Source organism: Monodelphis domestica, chromosome 4 (genome assembly GCF_027887165.1).
Source record: "Monodelphis domestica isolate mMonDom1 chromosome 4, mMonDom1.pri, whole genome shotgun sequence".
In the NCBI taxonomy this organism is placed as follows: domain Eukaryota; kingdom Metazoa; phylum Chordata; class Mammalia; order Didelphimorphia; family Didelphidae; genus Monodelphis; species Monodelphis domestica.
In genome coordinates, this window is record NC_077230.1 from 392740990 (window position 1) to 392765650 (window position 24661).

Here is a 24661-nt window from a genome sequence, read left to right on the forward strand (position 1 = left end):
TGAGCAAAGTTGGGTGTTGGCCAAGGGTCAGCTGAGCTGGAATGTTCCAGCCACCCCCCCCCCCCCCAGAGCTCTCTTACACGGCCCTCCTCTGCGTAGGCCTATCCTGCCTCCTTCAGGGGCCTCCTGGGGTCAGACTGGGCCTTACAAGTGAACATGGCTTGGACTCTAGAGTAGAAGGAAGGAGATGGGGGTGGGGGAGGGCCCCTACCTCCAGGTGATGGATCTGCTTCTGGGCCTCCGTGAGCTCCTGCTCGGCCCCAGTGAGCGAGCGGTCCAAGAGGCCCTTCTCATGATTCAGCCGGATGGAGTCCTCATGGCTCCGCAGCTTCTCACGCTCCACCTGCCGGGAAATCCAGATGTGGGTTGGAAAGGCCCCTGGAAGGCCGGTCCTCCAGCCCCAGGCTGAGGCGGGGCCTTGGTCATCACCCCAGGGAAAGTTCTGGATCCAAGCCCCAAGCTCCTGCAAGCTCTCATCCTCCATCCCCTACTGCCCTTTCGAGGCTCCAAACTGGAAGCCCCAGAGACCTCTCTAACCCAGCGCGCCCAGCACAGAGCTTGTTGTCTCTGTCCCCCAATCCTCCCCTCTCGTCCTTCCATGCCGGGGCGGCTGGTCACCTCATCACCGTCCCAAACTCCTCATCCTTCCTCATCCCTCACATGTGATTGGAGGCCAAACCTTGCTGTTTCTGCCATCAACCCATTCTTTCTGCTCACATGGCCGCCATTTTTAATCCAAGCTTTCATCATGTCTTGTCTGGATTAGGGCCACCCCACAGCCTCCTTCCTGTCCTCTCTGCCTCAGGACTCTAGTCTGTCCTACACGCTATATCGCCAGTTGTCTTCCTGAGCCCCAGATCTGACCAAATGACTTCCTTCCCTACTCAACCAACCTCAACAGCTTTTCTTCTAGGGTAAAATACAGACTCTGCTGCTTAGCTTTTAAAGCCCTAAACAATGCGACCCCATTTACCTTTCCAGCCTCAATGGACACAAGCCCCAAGTCTGCACTCTAAAGTCCATCCAGACTGGTCTTTTCTCTGTTCCACCTAAAGAACCCACCTCGTCTCATCTCCACCCTTTTGCCATTGGCTGAGCCCCCTGCCTGGGATTCCCTCCTTCCTCGAACCTCTTCCCTCCTTTAAATCCCACCTTCTGCTTGAACCTCTTCTAACTCTGCCTTAAAACAGACCTAATATGTAACTGCTGTGGATAGATTAGTATTTATTAACTTTATCTTCATATTTTTGTATGTCCTTATTGACTTTTCCATTAGAATACAATCTCATTGTAAAGAGGGACTGTTTCATTCTTTTTTGTTTGTTTTAAACCCTCACCTTCTGCCTTAGGCTCAGTTCTGTGTATTGGTTCCAAGGCAAAAGAGCAGTAAGGGCTAGGCAATGGGGGTCAAGTGACTTTGTCAGGATCACACAGTTAAGAAATAAACGAGGCCAGATTTGAATCCAGGACCTCCCATCTCTAGACCTGGCCCTCCATCCATTAGCTGCCCAGCTGTCTCCTCGATTGTTTCATTCTTTATGCGTGCATCTCCAGGGTTTAGCTGGGACAAAGTAGGCTGTTAATAAATTCTCTGGGTTTGGTTGAATGATCCATCCATCGCTTTAAGCTGCCCGGGGACAGGGAACTCAGTACCATTCAGGGAAGAAGAGGTCAGGGATTCTTTTCTTGATCACCTTATCGAGAGTCCTCTTGAGGGCAGCCCGGTCCTTCTCTAGGCGCAGAGCCAAGCGCTCGGCCTCCCGCTTCTCACCCTCCAGCTGGGCCAGGGACTTCTGCAAGCTGGTCAGGCGCTCCTGCAGCTGCTGTTTCTCCTCCTTCATCTTTTGCAGGCCCTGCAGGGAGTGACCTCACTGTCCTGCCACTGGCTGAGCAGCATGGACACAAACTAGGGGAGAGGAAGCAGGGGACACCGGGGACCTTGCCTTCCTCCGGAGAGGGCCAGGCCAGGCCAGGGCTATGAGGGAGACATGGAGGCCCTGGTGTGGGGTGGGAGTGTGAGAAAGCCCTCAAGACAGGAGCCAGGAAGAGGACTGAAGGCCCAGCGAAGGGCAGGCAGCCTTGAGCCAAAGGCCAGGGGCTAATTCGATGCTGGGGTGTGGGGATGGGGGCGAGGAAGGCATAGCCTCATACAGCAGAGCCCCTGGCTATCCAGCTCCCTTCCTGGACCCCCTTACCTCCTGCAGCTGCTGTACCTGGCCCTCCAGGTCCGTTTTCTGGAGCTCTAGCTCTGTTTGCTCACTGCGCAGGGTGTGCACCTGGTCCCCCAGGGAGCTGCCCCTCTTCTTGGCCTCTGCCACGGCCTGGCGGGCAGCGTCTAGGCGCTCCTGGGAGGGGAGGAGAGACTGATGGGGCCCAGACCACAAAGAGGCAGAGGAGCCAAGCCCAGGGCACCCTAGCTCTGCCATGGAGTGCCATTTAACATTCCAGACTGGGTGACCCTCCTCTCCAGCCCCCACCCCCCAACCAGGCCCCAGACCCCCATCCCAACCCCCCAGAGTGCCTCCCTGCAGCATCCCACACTCAGGCTATTGTCCTATCCCCCCCATCCCCCCACTCTGGCCTTTTCCAGCTCATTTCTCATCTAGAACTTCATGGCCCGTTCTCCTTGGTCACTTCATTCTCTTAGAACCGCCCAAAATTTGCTGCCTTCAGCAGTCTCTTTTACTTAGAACCTTCCAATGTGTTCCCATTGGCTACTTCTCTTACTTAGAACTATGTGATCTGTTCCCATTGGCTGCCCCTTTCACCTAGAATCCTGTAGCCCATTAAGCCACTGGTCAGCTTTCTTACCTTGAGCCAACCCAACTTCCTTCCATTCCCATTGGCTACTTCTCTTACTTAGAATTATGTGATCTGTTCTCATTGGCTACTTCTCTTACTTAGAACTATGTGATCTGTTCCCATTGGCTGCCCCTTTCACCTAGAATCCTGTAGCCCATTAAGCCACTGGTCAGCTTTCTTACCTTGAGCCAACCCAACTTCCTTCCATTCCCATTGGCTACTTCTCTTACTTAGAATTATGTGATCTGTTCTCATTGGCTACTTCTCTTACTTAGAACTATGTGATCTGTTCCCATTGGCTGCCCCTTTCACCTAGAATCCTGTAGCCCATTAAGCCACTGGTCAGCTTTCTTACCTTGAGCCAACCCAACTTCCTTCCATTCCCATTGGCTACTTCTCTTACTTAGAATTATGTGATCTGTTCTCATTGGCTACTTCTCTTACTTAGAACTATGTGATCTGTTCCCATTGGCTGCCCCTTTCACCTAGAATCCTGTAGCCCATTAAGCCATTGGTCAGCTTTCTTACCTTGAACACCCTAACCCATTCCCATTGGCTATTTCTCTAACCTAGAAGCCTATGACATACTGCCACTGATTGGTCCACTGCTCTAGAGCCTCCAGGCTACTGTAAGGCACTCATTGGATTCCTGCCCTGGAACACCCTAGCCTCTTCCCACTGGCTGGCTCTCTTACCTAGAGCCTCAGGGTCGGCTGCCACTGGCCAGGCTTATTCAGCCCGTACACCCTGGCCTGTTTCAACTCACCTGGAGGACCCTGCGGTCATGTTCACTGGCCGTCAGGGACTTCTGAAGATTCATGATCTTGTCCTGAGCTAAGGTCATGGCGCAGCTGTTCTCCGCCAGGGAGGCAGACAGGCTCTGCACCTTCTCTTTGAGAGCCGTCTCGTTGTCTTCCGCCTTGGACAATGCTAAGTTTAGCCGATCCACCGTCAACTGCAGGGACCCGGCCTTCAGCTCGCTGTCTGCCAGCTGCCGGAGGAAGAGAGTTATGGCCAATCGATTATACAAAAAGCACTCGGAGGGGCCATTAGGTGACTCAGTGGATAGAAAGGCAGGCCTAGATGAAGGTCCTGGGTTCAAATCTGACCTCAGTCACTTCCTAGACCCTGGGCAAGTCCTGTGTATTATTAGAGCTCTCTTCATTTTCCTTATAGAGAAAAAGGACAGTATGTATACAAAGCAGAGTAGGTGCTTGGCAAATAATGGATGACAGATGGTGTGGCAGGGAACGGGGTCTGGGGGCCTAGAGAAGGGCAGGTTTGGGGATGAGGGGATGAGGGGAGTGAATACAGAACAGAGAAGTCTGTACTTCATGGCATGTACAGCAACTCCTCTTGTTGGTTTTCAGACATGAAGAGACCTTACAAGTGATCAGCTTTAACATCCTCATTTTACAAGGAGAAAATTGTGACTCAGAGACGAGAAGAGATTTGTTTGCCCGGGGTCACACAGGAAAAACAGGAATCTAACCCAGTTAGTTCCTCTGATTCCAAATCTAACGGGAAGGGAAAGGGATAGGGAGGGGAGGATGCCTGAGAAGCTGGGATCATTCTGGAAATCCCAGGGGCATCTTCCTGGAAGAGCCAGGGCTCCCACACTGCCAGAATTCTCCAGTTATAACCCCCTTTTAGGGATTTTGATTCTGCCTCAGCTGTCCAGAATGGGCACAAACAGGAAAGGACAGGGAGAGGCTAAGATGTATATGAGGAGGGGGTAAGACTAGCAGTAACATTCTAAGCTCTAACATTCTCTGTTCTAAGGTCCATTTAACTTTTCTTTTTCCCATTATTTGACCTCTCTTTGCCTCAGTTTACTCTACTATAAAATGGGAATAATAACAGCATCCACCTATTTATTGATGTGGAGATCAATGAGGCCATATCTATAAAGTACTTACTTAGCTCAATGCCTGGCACATAGTAGGTACTCTGTAAACGTTTATTCTGTTCCTCTCCCCTCAAGTCCTAACATTCTCTGTTCAAAGGTCTCTCTCAGCTCTGACATTGTCTGTTCTAAGGTCTCTCCCAGCTCTGACATTGTCTGTTCTAAGGTCCCTCCCAGCTCTGACATTCCCTGTTCTAAGCTCTCTCCCAGCTCTGACATTCTCTGTTCTAAGCTCTCTCCCAGCTCTGACATTCTGGGTTCTAAGCTCCCTCCCAGCTCTGACATTCCCTGTTCTAAGCTCTCTCCCAGCTCTGACATTCTCTGTTCTAAGCTCCCTCCCAGCTCTGACATTCTTTGTTCTAAGGTCTCTCCCAGTTCTGACATTCCCTGTTCTAAGGTCTCTCCCAGCTCTGACATTCCCTGTTCTAAGGTCTCTCCCAGCTCTGACATTCTCTGTTCTAAGCTCCCTCCCAGCTCTGACATTCTTTGTTCTAAGGTCTCTCCCAGTTCTGACATTCCCTGTTCTAAGGTCTCTCCCAGCTCTGACATTCTTTGTTCTAAGGTCTCTCCCAGCTCTGACATTCTCTGTTCTAAGGTCTCTCCCAGCTCTGACATTCTCTGTTCTAAGCTCCCTCCCAGCTCTGACATTCTGTTCTAAGGTCTCTCCCAGCTCTGACATTCTGTTCTAAGGTCTCTCCCAGCTCTGACATTCTTTGTTCTAAGTTCTTTCCCAGCTTTGACAATCTGTGTCCTAAGGGGTCTCCCAGTTCTGAGGCTCTTGCTTTTAAGGAGAAGGGGTACTAGAAGGGAGACAATGAGGCTTGAAGGGCCAGACCAAGGGGAGATGAGAAGAGGAAAGAATGAGGAGATCCTCACCTGTCTCTGCAGGTTCTCTGCCCGATCTCGGAGGGCCTGTGCCTGGGCCTCACGGTCCCCCAGCCCCAGGCGGCTGCGCTGCAGCTCACCCTCCAGGGAGTGCCGGAGCAGCTCTAGCTTGGTGGCCCGACTCTCGGAAGCATCCAGAATTTCCTTCAGCCTCCGCTTGTCACTCTCCAGCTTGGCCTCATTAGCCTTCATTTTGCTGATCTTTTCCTGTGAGGGTGAGAGAACTCAGGTTCTGCCCCCCAGGCCCCCAGTCTGAGTAGGCCTCCCCTTCTTCTGCTACCAGCTATTGGCAGATAGAGGTGCAATGGACAGAATGTGGGACCCAGAGACAGGAATATCTGAGTTCAAATTCAGACTCTGATGTTTACCATGTTACAAGTCACATCAGTCCATTTGCTTCAGTTTCGAAATGGGGATAAGAAGAGCCCAGGGTTGCTGTGAGGATCAACTGAAATATTTGCAAGGCATTTAGCACCTAGAAAGCTGAATTTTTATTTCATAAATTCATGAATTTTTATTTCCTTCCCCACACCAGGTCCCTCTCCCTGTCACTCCCAGGTTGTTCTGGTAATCACCCTTCAGAAAGGGGGTGGTAACTCCAACCATGTCTGACTTAGGAAGTCACTTCCCCTCTGGGAGTATTAGTTTTCTCATTTATAAAATGAAGCAGTGGGACTAAATTATTTCAGAATCCCCCCTCCCTCTGGGGCTCTGACATCCTAGGTTCTAAGGTCTTTCCTAGTACTGACATCCAGTGTTCTAAGGTCTCTCCCAGCTCTGACATTCTGTTCTAAGCTTCCTCCCAGCTCTGACATTCTCTGTTCTAAGGTCTCTCCCAGCTCTGACATTCCCTGTTCTAAGCTCTCTCCCAGCTCTGACATTCTCTGTTCTAAGGTCCCTCCCAGCTCTGACATTCCCTGTTCTAAGCTTCCTCCCAGCTCTGACATTCTCTGTTCTAAGGTCTCTCCCACCTCTGACATTCTGTGTTCTAAGCTCTCTCCCAGCTCTGACATTCTCTGTTCTAAGCTCTCTCCTAGCTCTGACATTCTCTGTTCTAAGCTCTCTCCCAGCTCTGACATTCTCTGTTCTAAGCTCTCTCCCAGCTCTGACATTCTCTGTTCTAAGGTCTCTCCCAGCTCTGACATTCTCTGTTCTAAGCTCTCTCCCAGCTCTGACATTCTCTGTTCTAAGGTCTCTCCCAGCTCTGACATTCTCTGTTCTAAGGACTCTCCCAGGTTTGACATTCTAGGTTCTAAGCTGACCCAGGTTTAACATTCTGAGTTCTAAGCTCTCCCAGCTCTGACATTCTGGGTTCTAAGCTCTCCCAACTCTGATATTCTGGGTTCTGAGCTCTTCCAGCTCTGATGTCCTATGTATTAGGGCATTTTATTTTCGAAAATTCCTCCATTTCCGACATTCCATGTTCTAAGACTCTTCTCAGCTCTCCCATTTGGGGTTCTAAGTTCCCTCTCAGGCCTGACATCCTGTGATTCTACAATGAACGTGGCAGTCTCAGGAATCATGGCAAGAAGTCAGCCTGCAAGGGGGTGGAGTGGGGGTAGGGGCTGCCGGCTTCCAAGAACAAGGGGTAAGAGGATGGGGTGGGGAGGCCAGCTGCCTCCCTTGGCTTTCAGGCAGCCAGGCTGAGGCAGGAAAGCTGGAGCTGGGGGTACAGTGGACCTGGGGGGAGGGGAACTGAGATCCTGGAGTGTTGAGTAATTGCAAGTCTCAGGGGGAGCAAAGCAGGCTCCTCTCAGACACCCCCAGCCCCCCTCACCCAAGCCTCTGGAGTTTCTCTCCCTGCTGGGTCTGGGTCTGGGCCCAGAGGCCACCCCTGGCCTGGCCGCTTCCCAGCTTTGTTCCTGGCCTTACCCCTGCTTGGCCCCCACACCTGGGACGAGAGCCAGGACCGGAGCTGCAGACACAACAGCCAGCCGAGGCCTACGGCTTTGCCCAGTCAGGCCAGGCCCGGGGCCAGGGGAGGGCGGGGGGAGGGAGGGGGGTGCAGAGAAGGAGGGGGAGTCTGGAGAGAAGACGAGGGGAGAGAACGTCCTCCACCTCCCAAGCCAAGCTGGCCTTCCTTTCCTGCTGAACTCTGAGACCAGCCCCTTCCCCCAGAGTAAACCCCTTCCTCCCCCGACCCCCAGACCCACGTTGACGAATGACGAAACGTCTGTGGATGCTCTCGTCAAACTAACCTAAATAAACACCGGACACAGAGCCGCAGACCTGGAAGGGACCTCAGGGGGCCCCCCGTGGCCAGACCAGACTCAAACAGACCCTGACTCCAGCATGGCCTCCCCCCCCCGCCCCCCCCAGCCAGCCTGGCCCACTCGAGGGCACCGTGGGGAAGTCTCTGCTCAGAGTCTCTCCTAGACCTCGAGGCCGCCAGTTCCCCGAGTTCCTCCTAGACCTGCCCTTCGGGGCAAGCAGAACAAAGCTAATCCTTCTGCGGGACAACCGGTCACGTGACTGACATGCCTCCTGTGCACATGGGAGCAGCGAGCGATGGTGATGTGATCAGTTACATGGAGAATTGCGACAACCTGGAAATATCGAGCTCACTATTCTTCTATTACATGATCGTGATACTGACTATTTCATAATATACTGACATCAGTATATAATACATTACTATTAATTATTCTATAAGGAATTATAGTCATGTTATTCTATAAGGCATTATATTAATAATGATCAATGGCATGGCATATTAATTATTATATATTGATTTTAATTAATAATATTAAGTGCCGCTGTTATCTCATTTGATCCTTATAGCAGGCCTGGAAAGGTAGGCTGTCATTATCCCCATTTTACGGTTAAAGAAACTGAGTCAGACAGAGGTAAAGTGAGTAGATCAAAGTCACACAGCTGGGAAGTATGTGAGGCCAGATTTGGATTGTATACTGACTCCAGGCCCCACGCTCTACGCCCTGCACCCCTCAGCTATTCCTGGGGGGCAACATTCATCTCTTCGTCTTCACTTCCCGGCACCCACAACTACCTGGCATGAAGGAAGTGAATGATTAATAGATGATTGCTGAGGGGACATTGAGGTAGCACAGTGGATAGAGCACCAGATCTAGAGAAGGGAGGTCCTGGGTTCAAATCTGGTATCAGACACTTCCTGGCTGTGTGACCCTGGGCAAGTCACTTAACTCCCATTGCCTAGCCCTGACTGCTCTTCTGCATTAGAAGCAATACACAGTATTGAACCTAAGATGGAAGGAAGGGCTTAAAAATAACTTTTTTAATTAAAAAAAATTTTTAAACCTCACTAATTGGCTGAGTGCTGGGAGAACAGGCCTGGACACACACCTGTGGATCCCCCATCCCACCCCAAATCCCCCAACACCCACCTGGCTAGCCTGACGCTCACTCTCGGCTGACTGCAGGCTCCTCTCAAGGGTGGCCACCTGGTCGAGGGCGGCCCTGCGCTCCCGCTCGCTCCGGCGGACACTCTCCTCCCGGAGCGCCAGGGCTGCCTGGGCCCCACTCAGCCGCCCGTCTGCCCCGCGCCGCCCTGTGGGGTGAGCCTTGGCTCAGTACCCCTCCTGCACAAGCCCTTGCACCCCCCAGAGGATACCCCAAGCCCTTGAACCCCTCCCAGCACCCCAGCAGGCACCCCAAGCCCCTGATCCCCCTACCACCCCTAGCGAGCACCCCAAGCCCCTAATACCCCTAGCAGGCACCCCAAGTCCCTTCCCTAACACCCCTAGCAGGCACCCCAAGCCCCTGATCCCCCCTACCACCCCTAGCGAGCACCCCAAGCCCCTAATACCCCTAGCAGGCACCCCAAGTCCCTTCCCTAACACCCCTAGCAGGCACCCCAAGCCCCTGATCCCCCCTACCACCCCTAGCGAGCACCCCAAGCCCCTAATACTCCTAGCGAGCACCCCAAGCCCCTAATACTCCTAGCGAGCACCCCAAGCCCCTAATACCCCTAGCAGGCACCCCAAGTCCCTTCCCTAACACCCCTAGCAAGCACTCCAAGCCCCTAATACTCCTAGCAGGCACCCCAAGTCCCTTCCCTAACACCCCTAGCAGGCACCCTGAGCCACTGACCCCCCCAGCACCCCCAGCGGATATCCCGAGCCCCTGACCTCCCGCTAGCACACCCCACAGGCACCCCAAGCTCCCAACCTCCCCAGGAAGCACCCCCAGCAAGCACCCCGAGTCCCTCACAGACCTTCCTCACACTCAACCACCAGCTTCTGCAGCTGCTCCACATGGGTGGTGGCCGTGTCCCGAGCTCTCTCGGAGTCGGCCAGCTGTCGATTCAGAGTGCTCACTCGAACCCGCAGCTCATCCTACACAGGACAGAAAGAAAGCTTCTGAAGGACCCAAAGGTGACCCTCCAACCAGGGCTTCCCCAGCACGGCCACGGGGATCTGGCTGGTCCAACCTGGGAATTGGGCCGAGCCTGCCCAGGGCCCGGAGGAGGCAGCCTCCTCTTGGGAGCTCAGGCCTTGGGTCAGAGGCTGGGGCCCAGGCCTTCCGCCTCAAGGCTTGGCCTCATGAGGAAGAAGAAGGTCTCCTCTGCCCTGGAAGGTCCCGCCCCCCCCCCGTACCCGATCTCGCTGGGCATCCTGGAGCTCCTTCAGGAACTGCCTCAGGGCAGTCCGCACCGTCTCGGGGTCCAGGTCCACGACGCTGGGAGGTGGGGAAGCCCCGGGCTCAGGGGAGGTGGCGCAGGAGTGACGGTTGCGTTCGGGGGAGCTGGAGCAACTGGACCCCTCTGGAGGTGACCCCCCATTCCCTGAGGGAGACATGAGGAAGAGATCCGGGGTCCAGACCATCCCCGTGAAACCCCGTCCTTCCGATTCACCGTGCTGCCCGCGGAGCCACCACCCACCAGCCAAGAACCTCGACGGCTGCACTTTGTTTTCTTTAAACCCTCACCTTCTGCCTTAGAATCAATACCGGTATCGGTTCAAGACAGGGAGAGGCAATGGGGGTTAAGTGACTTGTCCAGGGTCACCCAGCTGGGAAGTGTCTGAGGTCAAATAAAATCCAGCCTCAAACACTTCCTAGCTGGGTGACCCTGGGCCGGTCTGTCTCCTTCTGATCCATCCTTTACACTCCAGAATCATTTCTCTAATAGCCAGACCCAACCATGGACCAGTCTATTCCCCTGCTTAAAAACAGCTTCCCTGGGGGGTAGCTGGGTAGCTCAGTGGATTGAGAGCCAGGCCTAGAGACGGGAGGTCCTGGGTTCAAATCTGGCCTCAGACACTTCCCAGCTGTGTGACCCTGGGCAAGTCACTTGACCCCCATTGCCTAGCCCTTACCACTCTTCTGCCTTGGAGCCAATTCACAGTATTGACTCCAAGACGGAAGGTAAGGGTTAAAAAAAAAAAAAACATCTTCCCTGGCTCCCTAGTACGGAAAGTTCTTGGCATTCGAAGCCCTCCACAATCTGACATCGCTCCCTCCACATGCTCGACTCCAGCCAAACAAAGTTGGTCCCACTAACCACCCCTACCCTGTCCCTTTGCATGCTGCTGCTCCTCGTGCCTCCCACGTCTCTCCTTTCCCTGAGTCTTGTTCTGAAATTCCTACTCGTTCTCTAGGGCTGACCTCAACGGCCACCTCCTCTAGGAAGCCTCCCTGATCCCATCTCAGTAGGAACAACCGAGAAGAAACAGAGGGCAAGAAGATCCCAAGGGCTGAATCCCAAGACTTGGAATCAGGAAGACATCAGCCCTACCTCCAACGCTTGCTGTCTGACCATGGACTGAGTCTTTTCATGCGTAAAATGGATTGTTGTTATGATAACCTGCAGAGCCTACCTCATGGGATCGTTGTGAGACTCGGGTGAGATCAGAGGCTTTGTAAACCGAGAATTCCCACCTAGAATTGAGCTTCTAAGAACAAGCCTCCTTCTAAGACCTCCCAGAGCACCCTTGGCTCAGACGTCTCTAGAGGCACTTTATGGTGCAGAGTATTGGACCTGAAGAACTGGGTTCAAATCTTCCCTTAGATACTTATTAAGCGGTGTCAATTACAAATTAAAATTGTAATTATATATAAATACATAATCATGATTTATAATTATATAAACATAATTATGCAAAAATAACTTGTGTATTTATGTAAATTATGTATAAACACATAATTATATGTAATTGATAATTGTCTGACAGCTTAATAAGTACTCATGGCAAGATTTGAACCCCGTTTTCAGGTATATAATTATAAATATATAATTGTATAGCAATGTATAATTATGAATTATAATTGTGTATTAATATAATCATAAAGTCTAATTATATATAAGCATAATCAGACTTTATAATTATAAATAGAAATTATATTAAGTATAAATTATAAATAAAATATAATTATAAATTATGGATTTCATTTAAAGGGGCAGCTAGGAGGCTCAGTGGATTGAGAGCCAGGTCTAGAGACAGGAGGTCCTGATTTCAAATTTGGTCTCAGATACTTTCTAGCTATGTGACCTTGGACAAGTCACTTAACTCCCATTGCCTAGCCCTTACTATTCTTCTGCCTTGAAATCAATTCTTTTTTTTTTTAAACCCTTACCTTCCATCTTGGAGTCAATACTGTGTATTGGCTCCAAGGCAGAAGAGTAGTAAGGGATAGGCAATGGGGGTCAAGTGACTTGCCCAGGGTCACACAGCTGGGAAGTATCTAAGGCCAGATTTGAACCCAGGACCTCCTGTCTCTAGGCCTGACTCTCAATCCACTGAGCTACCCAGCTGCCCCCCACAGAATTAATTCTAAGATGGAAGGTATGAGTTTTTTTTAAAGTGGTCTCAGCCTCAGTTTCTTCATCTGCAAAATAGTTCTAAGAACAGACCCTAACTCCCAAGGGTGTTGTGAAGAACAAATGGGATAATATGTGTACAGAGCTTTGTAAGATCTCAAGGTGTTGTATCAATGGCAATTATTCTCCAATAAGGTTAACAGGGATAATTCTGCATTAGTCATTTGTGCAGGCTGCATCACCCTTTAAGACTGCAAGCTCCCTGCAGGGAGAGGCTGTCTTACGAACCAGGTATCCTCCCCAGGATGGACACAGCTCAGCCTGGACAGGGGCTGCTCCATACAGGCTCCAGATGGGAAAGAATGAGAGAGGACAGGGGAGAGGGCGACACCTTGTGGTACACAGCGACATTGCAAGATGGGGCTCAGGTTAACCTGGACCATCCCATTCTCTAGGCATGGCCTCCACAGTGGGGGAGAGGGGAAGGCTCCTGAGGGGAGTTCATCTATTAGAGTGTGTGGAGTGGATTGGGCTCTGGGTTGGGAGTTGGGAAACCCGAGTTCTAGATCCAGCTCTTGTTATAATTTATGTGACTTGGCCAAGTCACTTTCCACATGTCAATTACCCTCCCAGCTCTGCCCCCCCCACTATTACTTGTGTGACTTGGTCAAGTCACTTTCTACATGTCAATTACCCTCCCAGCTCTGCCCCCCCTTATTATTACTTGTGTGACTCCGCCAAGTCCCTTTCTACATGTCAATTGCTCTCCCAGCTCTGCCCCCCCTTATTACTTGTGTGACTTGGTCAAGTCACTTTCCACATGTCAATTACCCTCCCAGCTCTGCCCCCCCTTATTATTACTTGTGTGACTCCGCCAAGTCCCTTTCTACATGTCAATTGCTCTCCCAGCTCTGCCCCCCCTTATTACTTGTGTGACTTGGTCAAGTCACTTTCCACATGTCAATTACCCTCCCAGCTCTGCCCCCCCTTATTATTATTTGTATGACTCTGCCAAGTCCCTTTCTACCTGTCAATTGCTCTCCCAGCTCTACCCCCCCTTATTATTACTTGTGTGACTTGGTCAAGTCACTTTCTACATGTCAATTGCTCTCCCAGCTCTGCCCCCCACCCCTTATTATTTGTGTGACTTGGCCAAATCACTTTCCAGACATCCATTACCCTCCCTGCTCTGACACTCTCTGTTCTGAGGGCTCAAATCCGTCACCTCTTGCTGGAGAAGGGATCCTCTTAGGGGAACTTATGGAGCCCCGGAAAGCAGGGCTGGGGACCCTTCCGATGCCCAGGGTGCGGCGTAGGGCTGAGCGCAGACTGTTCAGCTGGAAATCAGCGTCCCGCCGCTGCCCATCAATGCGGGACAGCTCCATCTCAAGGCCCTGGATCCGGCCCTCGGAGGCACTCAGCCGGAGGCCCAGCTCCCCAGCTTCAGCCTGCGTCCTCTCTAGCTTCAGCTCTACATTCCGAGCATTGTCCAGAAGCTTCTTCTCAGAGCCCCGAGACTCCTCCAGGGAGCCCAAGAGGCCTCGCTCTCGGGCCTGGAACCCGTGTTCCACCTCCAACAGTTTCCTCTGAGTCGCCAGGAGCTGGGGCGTGGGATGGAGAAAGAGAGGACCTCAGAGACCAGGCCTTCATCCCTCCCCTGCATCCACCCACATTTCAACAGCTGAGAATGTGTAGGAGCCAAGGATGACTGGGCTTCACTGTCTACCTGTGCCCCACACTGGCTCTATATCCCAGGGCAAGTCAGTTCTGTTCTCAGGACAGGCAAGTGTCCCAGGACAGAAGGAGTAGACCTGCCCTGCTGGAGGGGTTTCCTCCTCTGAGAATTTCCCCATCCGTGAATTCACAAGTCCAATTCCTCGCCAATCCCCACGGCTTTGAGAAAATGCCCCTGCCCATTGCTGTGGGACTGTGTGCCCTTATTAATGACCCTAGCATCCTAGGATGGGAACTAAACACGCCCGATTCCTCGAACAGAAAGGAAAAAAAGGGCCACGTGCCCTCAATCAAGACTCAGGTAATGTGGTGACATCTACAAAGTGGTGTCTGGGCTGGGGTGAGCATCACCAGTCCCAGAAGGTCTACACTAGAGCCCAGATGCCTGGGAGATTCCTGCCGCTGGAAGGGTCTGGCTCCTGAGACACTGGTCGGCTCTGAAAGTCTGATTCTAGGTTCTAGCAATCTGTGCTCTTAGGATCCTCCCCACTCTGCCAATCTGGGTTCAAAAGTTCTTCCACCCAAGCCATTCTAAGGTTCCTCCAGTCCTATTCTGTTCTGAGGGTTGTCCTAGCTCTGACACTCTGGGTTCTAAGAAACCTCCCAGCTCTGACATTCTTTATTTTAAAGCCCCTCCCAGCTCTGACAGTCTGTTCTAAGGATCCTCCCAGTTCTGACATCCTCTGTTCTAAGGTCTCTCCCAGCTCTGACATTCCCTGTTCTAAGGTCTCTCCCAGCTCTGACATTCTCTGTTCTAAGATCTCTCCCAGCTCTGACATTTTCTGTTCTAAGGTCTCTCCCAGCTCTGACAGTCTGTTCTAAGGTCTCTCCCAGCTCTGACATTCTCTGTTCTAAGGTCTCTCCCAGCTCTGACATTCTCTGTTCTAAGATCTCTCCCAGCTCTGACATTTTCTGTTCTAAGGTCTCTCCCAGCTCTGACAGTCTGTTCTAAGGTCTCTCCCAGCTCTGACATTCTCTGTTCTAAGGTCTCTCCCAGCTCTGACATTTTCTGTTCTAAGGTCTCTCCCAGCTCTGACAGTCTGTTCTAAGGATCCTCCCAGTTCTGACATCCTCTGTTCTAAGGTCTCTCCCAGCTCTGACATTCCCTGTTCTAAGCTCCCTCCCAGCTCTGACATTCTGGGTTCTAAGGTCTCTCCCAGCTCTGACATTCTGGGTTTTAAGGTCTCTCCCAGCTCTGACATTCTCTGTTCTAAGGTCTCTCCCAGCTCTGACATTCTCTGTTCTAAGGTCTCTCCCAGCTCTGACATTCTCTGTTCTAAGCTCCCTCCCAGCTCTGACATTCCCTGTTCTAAGCTCTCTCTCCAGCTCTGACATTCTCTGTTCTAAGGTCTCTCCCAGCTCTGACACTCTCTGTTCTAAGCTCTCTCTCCAGCTCTGACATTCTCTGTTCTAAGCTCCCTCCCAGCTCTGACATTCCCTGTTCTAAGCTCCCTCCCAGCTCTGACATTCTGGGTTCTAAGGTCTCTCCCAGCTCTGACATTCTGGGTTTTAAGGTCTCTCCCAGCTCTGACATTCTCTGTTCTAAGGTCTCTCCCAGCTCTGACATTCTCTGTTCTAAGGTCTCTCCCAGCTCTGACATTCCCTGTTCTAAGCTCCCTCCCAGCTCTGACATTCTGGGTTCTAAGGTCTCTCCCAGCTCTGACATTCTGGGTTTTAAGGTCTCTCCCAGCTCTGACATTCTCTGTTCTAAGGTCTCTCCCAGCTCTGACATTCTCTGTTCTAAGGTCTCTCCCAGCTCTGACATTCTCTGTTCTAAGCTCCCTCCCAGCTCTGACATTCCCTGTTCTAAGCTCTCTCTCCAGCTCTGACATTCTCTGTTCTAAGGTCTCTCCCAGCTCTGACATTCTCTGTTCTAAGCTCTCTCCCAGCTCTGACATTCCCTGTTCTAAGCTCTCTCTCCAGCTCTGACATTCTCTGTTCTAAGGTCTCTCCCAGCTCTGACACTCTCTGTTCTAAGGTCTCTCCCAACTCTGACATTCTGTGTTCTAAGGTCTCTCCAGCTCTGACATTCTCTGTTCTAAGGTCTCTCCCAGCTCTGGCATTCTCTGTTCTAAGGTCTCTCCCAGCTCTGACATTCTGTGTTCTAAGGGCTCTTCCAGCTCAGATATTCTGGGTTCTAAGGTTCTTCCACCTAATGTATTCTAAGGTTCCTCCCCACCCTAACAATCATTCCATGTTCAGAGAGTACCCGCAGCTCTGGCACTTTCTGTTCTAAGATTCTTCAGCCTAAGCCATTATATATTCTAAGGTTCCTCCCATCTTTATTCTGTTGTGAAGGTTGTTTCAGCTCTGACATTTTGCAGTCTAAGTGTGACATTCTGGGTTCTAATGTCCCTTCCAGTGCTGACAATTTTCACTTCTGAGGTCCCTTCCAGCTCTGATGCTCTGTCTTCTAAGGTTCCCACCAGCTTTATTCTGTTGAGACCTGTCTCAGCTCTGGCCTTCTGGGTTCTAAGGCTTCTCCTGGCCCCTATATTATAGCCTTGAAGTTTGAAGAGCCCCATCCCAAGCCCTGTCCCCTGGCTGAGATTCCCCTATGCAGCCATACTCCTATGGGTTAGCAGCTCAACATTAGAGAAGAGAGGCTGGTGCCCAGCTGGGGATAGGTGTGTGTCTGGGAAAGGACCTCTCCGTCCCAGGGTGCTTGGAAAGGAAGAAGCAGCCCCTGGAGACTTCAGGAGAGAAAGGGATACTCAGACCTGGCCCTGGCCTGCTGGGCCAGGGGGAAGATGGAGAACCAGACCTATAAAGGTGGTATCGCTTCCCTGCCCATTCCGCTGTGGGGACCACCTACCTCTTGCTTGGTCCCATCCAGGGCGACCTCTCCCTTCAGAACCTTCTGCTTGAGGCCAAAAGCCTCCCTCCGGGCCTCCTTCTCCAGCTGCTGACTCAGGGCCACCCGGCCCTGCAGTTCCACCAGCTCCTGGGTCTTCTTGGCATTTTCACTGTCCAGTATCTTCATCTGGGACCAACAAAGAGACACTCAGGCTGGGAGGAAGAGCTGGGGAGCTGGCTCACTGCTCCATACAGTGCCACCTGCTTTGCGGGGACTCTTCCCTACAGGCCTCCAGATCCAGGAAGGCTTCCCTGATTATCTCTCTAGTTCTGACCACCAATGGGAGCTTCCTATCGCAGTTTCTGGCTAGTATCTTGTTTGAGTCACTCAAATCTTATTCTAGCGGCACAAAATATAGCATACTGGGCCCTGAGTTCAAATCCACCTTTAGATATTTGTTACTTGTGTGATCCTTGGAAAGTCACTTAATCTTGGTTTGCCTCAGTTTCCCCATCTATAAAATGAGGATAATAATAGTACCTACTGTCTCCCAAAGTGATTGTGAGAATAAAATGAGCTTATAATTGAAAAACACTTAACACACAGTAGGTGCAACATTAATGTTAACTATTATTATTATTATTACTTAACCTCCCTCAGCCTCAGTTTCCTCATCTATAAAATGGTAATAACAACAGGACCTACTTCCTAAAGTTATTGTGAGAATCAAATTGGTAATAATTGCAAAGCATTTAGCACACAGTAGGTGCTACATAAATGTTAGCCATTATTATCATTACTTAACTCGCCTCAGCCTCAGTTTTCTTATCCATAAAATGGGAATAATAACAGTAACTACCCTCCTGGTGTTGTCATGAGGATAAAATGAGATCGTCTTTGTAAAGCACTTAGCAAGCTCTAAGAAGTGCTCTCTAAAAATGAAGCACAGTGATTATTCTCTCCATTTCACAGATAGGAAAAGGGAGACTCAGAGAGTTCACCTGCTTAAGGACACCCAGATAGTAGGTGGTACCACCTGGACTCAAAGCCAGCTCTTCTGCCTCCAAAATTTGGAATTTTTTCCACCACACTGTAAATTCTTAGGGACTCAGTCTACTAATTGCCCTGCTTAGTCAATATGAAGCTAGCAGAGTTCTTGGCCTGCCCTAAGCCTCAGTTTTCTCATCCACAGAATGGGTAGAATAGCAGCATTGAGCCCGCCATAGAATTATGGAAAAAAGGTAAAAGCTGTAACACAGGATTGGGGGGCAGGTCCTGCTTCTCCCATCACAGGGCAGGCAGAGACACCTCACCCAACCACACACATTTTACAAATGGTGAAACTGAGGCCTGGTGAAGGAAGGGAGTTTTGACCAGCGACCCCACCTGGTCCAGAGCCCCCGCCTCCCGAGGGGCCGTACCTGGCGCCTGAGCTCCTGCAGCTCCCGCCGGGCCTCAAGCCTTGACCGCTCGACTTCCTGCAGCCCCATCCGCAGTTCTCCCGCCTCCCGGCCCGAGGCTGCCCGAGCCTCTTCCAGCAGAGCCAGTTTCTGTTCCTTGTCCTCGTTGGCGAGCTTCAAGCTGGTGGGGATAGAGGTGGGGAAGGGGCAGAAGGTTACGGGCTCTGTTAGTGAGGGTGTCCCCCCACACAAAAGGGGCGGCTACTGGAAGGCTTGGAGGTGGGCGGTTCCAGGAAACCAACCCCCCACCAAAACCTTCATTCCCTGAATCACAACGGATGTCCCTGGCACCTTCCTAGGGCCTTGAGGGACACCCTCAGTGCTAGGGAGGAAGGCTTAGGAAAGTGGGATTCATCGGCAGAAATGGGGCTCAGGGTGAAAGGAAGGGAACTCAGTCAGGCTGGGGATCCCGAAGAGGAAAGGGGCCAAGGGAGGGCGAGCAGAGGCACACCGAGGGAGACGGGACTCCACGAGGGGTTGCAGTCAGTCACTAAACATCTATTAAGCACCCCCATGTAATGTGTGCCAGGCACTGCGCCAAGCTCTGGAGTTTTGGGAAGAGGGGTGACTCGGGTAGGGAAGAGGCTCTGAGTCTCTGAAATGGGAGCTTCTGGGGAGTGATGAGACCTCAGAGAAGATTAGGAGGGCCCAGGGAGAAGCCAGAGACTCAGGGAGAGGAAGGGGACCTCTGTGAGGGAATCAGGGCCTACAGCAAGGTTCAGGAGCTGGTACCAGCCCGTGCCCACCGGCCACCAGACCGGGACACGCAGCCCGAGTACCTGATCCGCTCGCTCTCTGCCTTCTTGACAGCGGCTCTTAGCTCCTCGTTGGAGCGCCTCAAGGCCTCTCTCTCTTTGGTGCTGTCACCCAGGCTACGGCGCAGCTCAAGGGTCTCCTGGCGCTGGGCCTCCTTCCCCTCCTGTCCCTCTCGGACCTTCCGCTGGGCCTCCAGCAGCTCCTTCCGGAGACTGTCCCGGGAATCCTCCAACAACCGGAGCTGGGTCCTCAGCTCCTCAGCCTAGGGAAGACGGGCCCGAGGGCAGGAAGAGGAAGAGAAGCTCAGGGGGAGCTCCTCTACGGATCGCTTTCCTCAACGATGGTCAAGGAGGCAGTAAGGGAGATGGGGGCTCCATGAGAGGAATGGGGGTTCAGTGAGGGAGAAGGAATTTAATGGGGGAGATGGGGGAAAAGCATTAAATAGGGAGCTCAGACAGGACTGGATTGGCAGGAATGATGGGATTAGGAAAAGGGAGAGTGAATTACACATACACACAGAGAAAGAAAGAGAGACAGACAGGCAGACAGACAGAGAGACAGAGACAGAGACAGAGAGAGGGAGGGAGGGAGAGAAAGGGAGAGAGAGAGACAGAGACAGAGAGACAGAGACAGAGACAGAGAAAGAGAGGGAGAGAGAGACAGAGACAGAGACAGAGAAAGAGAGAGAGAGAGAGAGAGAGAGAGAGAGAGAGAGAGAGAGAGAGAGAGAGAGAGAGAAAGGGAAAGAGAGAAAGAAAGGGAGAGAGAGAAAGACAGAGACAGAGACAGAGAAAGAGAAAGAGAGAGAGGGAGAGAGACAGAGACAGAGACAGAGAAATAGGGAGAGAGAGAGAGACAGAGACAGAGAAAGAGAGAGAAAGAGAGAGAGAGAGAGAGAGAGAGAGAGAGAGAGAGAGAGAGAGAGAGAGAGAGAGAGAGAGAGAGAGAGAGAAAGACAGAGACAGAGAAAGAGAGAGAGGGAGAGAGACAGAGACAGAGACAGAGAAAGAGAGAGAGGGAGAGAGAGAGAGAGAGAGAGAGAGAGAAAGGGAAAGAGAGAGAGAGAGAAAGACAGAGACAGAGACAGAGACAGAGAAAGAGAGAGAGGGAGAGGGAGAGAGAGAAAGGGAGAGAGAGAGAAAGACAGAGACCGAGAGGGGGAGAGAGAGAGAGCGCCTTGTTCTCCTCATCACAGGCCTTGTCTCCTCCCTCCCCCAGAGGGTGTCTCACCTCTCTGAGGCAGGATTCTCTCTGTCGACCCAGGTCCCGGGCCTGCTCCTGGAGAGCCTTCACCTCCCGCTCATGGTTGTTGATGGCCTCCTCAAATTTAGTCCGGAGGTCCCGAAGCTCGGACGTCAGGGCGTTCACGGTGCTCTGGAGGGATACGTGAATGCACCTGTGAGACTGGGGCTGCGTTATCCACTCAGACTGAAAGCCCCCTGAATCCCCACCAGCCTGGGAGACTTGACTGAGAAGATTACAAACATTTTCCCCCAAATCCTCTCTTGGGCTGATCTCAGAACTCAGAGCCTGGGGCCAAACAGGGACCAAGGGATTGGGGTGCCAAGCATCTGGAGCCAGTCCCAGAACTGTTCCACCCACCCGGTCCTGCTCCTGGCGGGCCAAGGCATCTCGTTTCTGCCTCTCCAGGTCCATGGAGATGTTGGCCAGGCTCTGCTGGGTACCCAAAAGCTTCTCGGACAGAGCTGTCTTCTCTGATTCCTTCAGGGACAGGGCCTGCAAAGAGGGGGGACAGAGGGGTCAGGGACCGGGTCAGTCAGGAACGTCCCCTTGCACAGGTTTGAGGTTCATCCCCGTACAGATGCAGGCGGGGTTCTGTGCCCTGTTCTCTCAGTGGGCCCTGCTGCCCCCAAAACAGGTATCACTCAGAGAGGAGGAACAGGGGAGGGAAAGACAGATACACAGAATCACAATTAGGGGACTAAATGTACCTTAGGCATTAATAAGTCCCTCAAACATGGCACAATGGTTAGAGTCCTAAAGTTAGAATGCAGAAGACCCGAGCTCAAATCCAGCCTCAAATAGTTCCTAGCTGTGTGACCATCGATAAGTCACTTAATAACCCTGTTTGCCTCCATCTTCTCATCTATAAAATGAGTTGGAGTAGGAAATGGCAAACCTCTCCAATATCTTTGTTAAGAAAACATCAGATGGGGTCATGAAGAATGGGACATGGCTGAACAAAAGCAACGTTATTATCTCACACACACACACACACACACACACACACACACACACACACACACACACAAAATGAGGAAAGTGAGGCTCAGGAGACTAAGTGACTTGCTTAAATCATGCTGCTGGTTAGAGGAGCCAGGAACGAAGTCCTCTAACACCACCACTCTGCACCTGTTAGGACAGGGCTTATGGGGCAAGATACAGTGAAAGCCTCGTCTTGATGCCCAGCTTCAAGGGTAGCATCTGCTGGATCTAGCGTCCTCCTACCTGTTGTTTCTCATTCTCAGCCAGCAAGAGGCTCTCATCCCGGTCCTGCTGCAGGGCAGTGATCTCCTCACTGAGCTCTTCCTTCTCTGCTTCGAGTCGAGCTAAGAGCTCCTCTCGCTCCTGGTTCAGGCGGTGCAAGAGCTCAGTCCGCTCTGCTTCTAGTTCCTGTCGGGCCACCTCCTACAGAGGGACAGGGGGAGCAAAGGGAAGCATAGGCAGTCATGGGATGAGGACTGGTGGCCCTATCCACAGTCTGAAAGTCACAATACTGGGTTCTAGTCTTAGTTCCATCACTAATTTGCTGTGGGACCTTGAGGAAGTCACTTCCTTTCTTTGGGACTCAGTTTCCCCATCTATAAAATGAAGGAGTTGGACTCAGCTGAATAATTAATGTCCTTCCACACTCAGCTCAGATATTCTTATGTTCTAAAGACCCAGCTCTGATATTCTCTGTTCTAAGGGTCCTCCCAGCTCTGATATTGTGTCCCCAGATCCCCAGAGTTTTTACATTCTAGGTTCCAAAGCCCTTCCATCTCTTACATGCTTCATTCTGGGATCCCTCAACAGTGTGGACATTTTGTGTCAAGGTTTCTCATGGCCTTCAAGGCCCTTTGAGAGCTGATAGTCTTTATTCTAAGGACTTTCTTTCTTGACCCTGACATTTTATTTTCTAAGTTCCCTTCCACATCTCATTCTGTGACATTTTCTTTGACTGATAGAGAAGAACCTCCAGGGGGTCAGTCACTGTCCCTCCACAAATCCATGGTAGGGAGGAGAGGGAGAATAACTGCCAGGTCAAGGGGCCAGTGCTGGGGAGCAGGGCAGGGCAGAGCAAAAAGAGACGGCAGTCAGGAGAGGTAAGAACAGCAGAAGGCACCTAGAATGGCTCTGATCTACCCTCTGAGATCCCAAAGTTGCCCTCCTCTGGATCTTTCCATCATGCCCTGGAATGCTCTTCATCCTGGAAGATCACTTTGGCCCTGAAACTCATATCTCCAGAGTCCTCTGTGCTCTTGGGGTTGGTCTCTTCCTCTTTCTCTCTCTCTTGCTGTTTCTCTGTCTCTCTCTATCTTTTTCTCTTGCTCCAGCTCTTATTCTCACTTTCTCAATGTCTCTCTGTCAGTCTCTGTCTCTCTATAAGTCTATCAGTGCCTCTGTCTCTCCTCTATCTCTGTCTGTCTCTCCCTCTCTCCTTCCCTCTGTCTGTCTCTGTCTCTTCCTCTCAGTCTCTCCCTCTGTCTCTCTTTCTTCCTTTGTCTCTGTCTCTCCCTCTCGGTGTCTCTCGATTTCTTTCTGTCAGTATCTGTCTCTGTTTCTCTGTCTCTGTCTCTCTCTCCCCCTACCTCTTCCTCTAGGTCTGTCTCTCTCCCTCTGTCTCTTCCTCTCAGTCTCTCCTTCTGTCTCTAACCCCCCCCCCCCCGCCCCTCAGCTCTGACACTATGTTCTAAAGACCTTCTCCCTCTCCATCTCTCTCTTTCCTCCTTTGTCTCTGTCTCTCCCTCTTTGTCTCTTTCTGTCAGTATCTGTCTGTGTCTGTCTTTCTATCTGTTCTTCTGTCCCTGTCTCTCTGTCTCTGTGTGTGTGTGTCTGTCTCTCTCCCCCCCCCACTCCCTCCCTCACCCTCTCTCTCTCTCCCTCTCTTCCTCTAGGTCTCTCTGTCTCTGTCTCTGTCTCTCTGATTGGCAAGTGGAGGGATCCCCCAAAACCTCCATTTAAGGAGGGCTCTGAGGCAGGCCATCTCTTCATATCACACTAGGTGGAAAACTTCAAGGTGGCTTTATCATCTGGTCCCCTTCCGCCACATCTTGAGCTGCCTTTTTGGTGTGTTCTTTCCCCATTAGAACGTAAGCTCCTGAAGGGCAGGAACTGCCTTTCTTTTTTGCTTGTATTTCTATTCTCAGGCTTAGCACAGAACCAGGTACACAACAGGAGCTTAGTAAATGCTTGTTGACTAACCAGACTGGCTCACCACCCAGACTATCTAGATCTGAAGTCTAGCTATTTGGAGCTGGGAAATCTGGGGCAGGAAGGGAACTCCCTACTACCTGTGTGATCTGGGCTTAATTCTGCTCACTGGGCCTCAGTTTCTCCATCTAGAAAAGGAAGTGGTCGAAACTGATTGACTCTATATGTGGATGTGTTTAAGTATGTGTGTGTGTGTGTGTGTGTATATATATATATATATCTCCTCTAGAAAAAATATATTTAAATTACATGTGCATCTATGTTTTTATCTTTCTGTACGTGTGTATCTGTTTCTATCTATCGAGTCAGCCAGCCATCTATACAACCATTTATCCATCCATCCACTGATCTTTTTTCCCCTTTGAGATGTTGGTAAGTAAAGCATTTGGGAAGAAGATCAATGTCAATACAGGGGTGAAAAAATCAAGTTTTGCAGTGAGAGGTCCTGACTTTAAATGTGCTCCTTCGTACTTTGGGGTAACTTTCTCCCTTTGAGACTCAGTTTCTTCATCTGTGCTCCACAACCCTTGCCTGCCCCACTCCGGCAAGTCTCAGCTCCCTTATTGATGCTTAGCCCAGCAGCTCCCCTCCCATCCTCCTCCAACCTTCTCCTGACGCAGGCGCTCTACATCCTCGTCGTGGGCTGCCTGTTCTCCTCGAAGGGTGGCCTGGGCCTCCTGCTCCGCCTGGACCAGCTGCTGGGCCAGCAGTTCCTTGTCCCGCACAAGTTTCTGCACCTCCGTCTCCATCTGCCGCCGCAGATTCACTAGCTGGCCTTTTGGGTAGAAGGAGAAGTGGAACACTGACACATTCTGGGTTCTAAAGCTCCTCCCCACGCTAATATTCTGGGTTCTAAGGTTCCTCTTAGCTCTGACACCCTGTGTTCTAAGGGCTCTTTCAGCTCTGACCTTCCTTGTTCTAAGTTCCCTCCCTGTTCTAACATTCTGGGTTCTAAGAGTCCTCCCAGCTCTAATATTCTGGTTTCTAAGGATCCTCCCAGCTCTAATATTCTGGGTTCTAAGAGTCCTCCCAGCTCTAATATTCTGGTTTCTAAGGATCCTCCCAGCTCTAATATTCTGGGTTCTAAGGGTTCTCCCAGCTCTAATATTCTGGGTTCTAAGGGTCCTCCCAACTCTAATATTCTGAGTTCT

At 51.4% G+C, this 24661-nt stretch overlaps 1 protein-coding gene across 1 annotated transcript in view; it reads right to left on the reverse strand.

The window, feature by feature from the left end:
* Positions 1-24661, reverse strand: part of CROCC (ciliary rootlet coiled-coil, rootletin) — an 87277-nt gene that overhangs the window by 6654 nt on the left and 55962 nt on the right. Inside the window, 16 exon segments of the mRNA XM_056795706.1 lie at positions 212-343; positions 1695-1853; positions 2196-2345; positions 3569-3793; positions 5585-5800; positions 8956-9119; positions 9786-9906; positions 10168-10355; positions 13555-13930; positions 16879-17046; positions 18282-18441; positions 19100-19338; positions 20307-20450; positions 20679-20813; positions 21546-21725; positions 24116-24285. Coding sequence (XP_056651684.1) covers positions 212-343; positions 1695-1853; positions 2196-2345; positions 3569-3793; positions 5585-5800; positions 8956-9119; positions 9786-9906; positions 10168-10355; positions 13555-13930; positions 16879-17046; positions 18282-18441; positions 19100-19338; positions 20307-20450; positions 20679-20813; positions 21546-21725; positions 24116-24285 — 2927 coding nt within the window.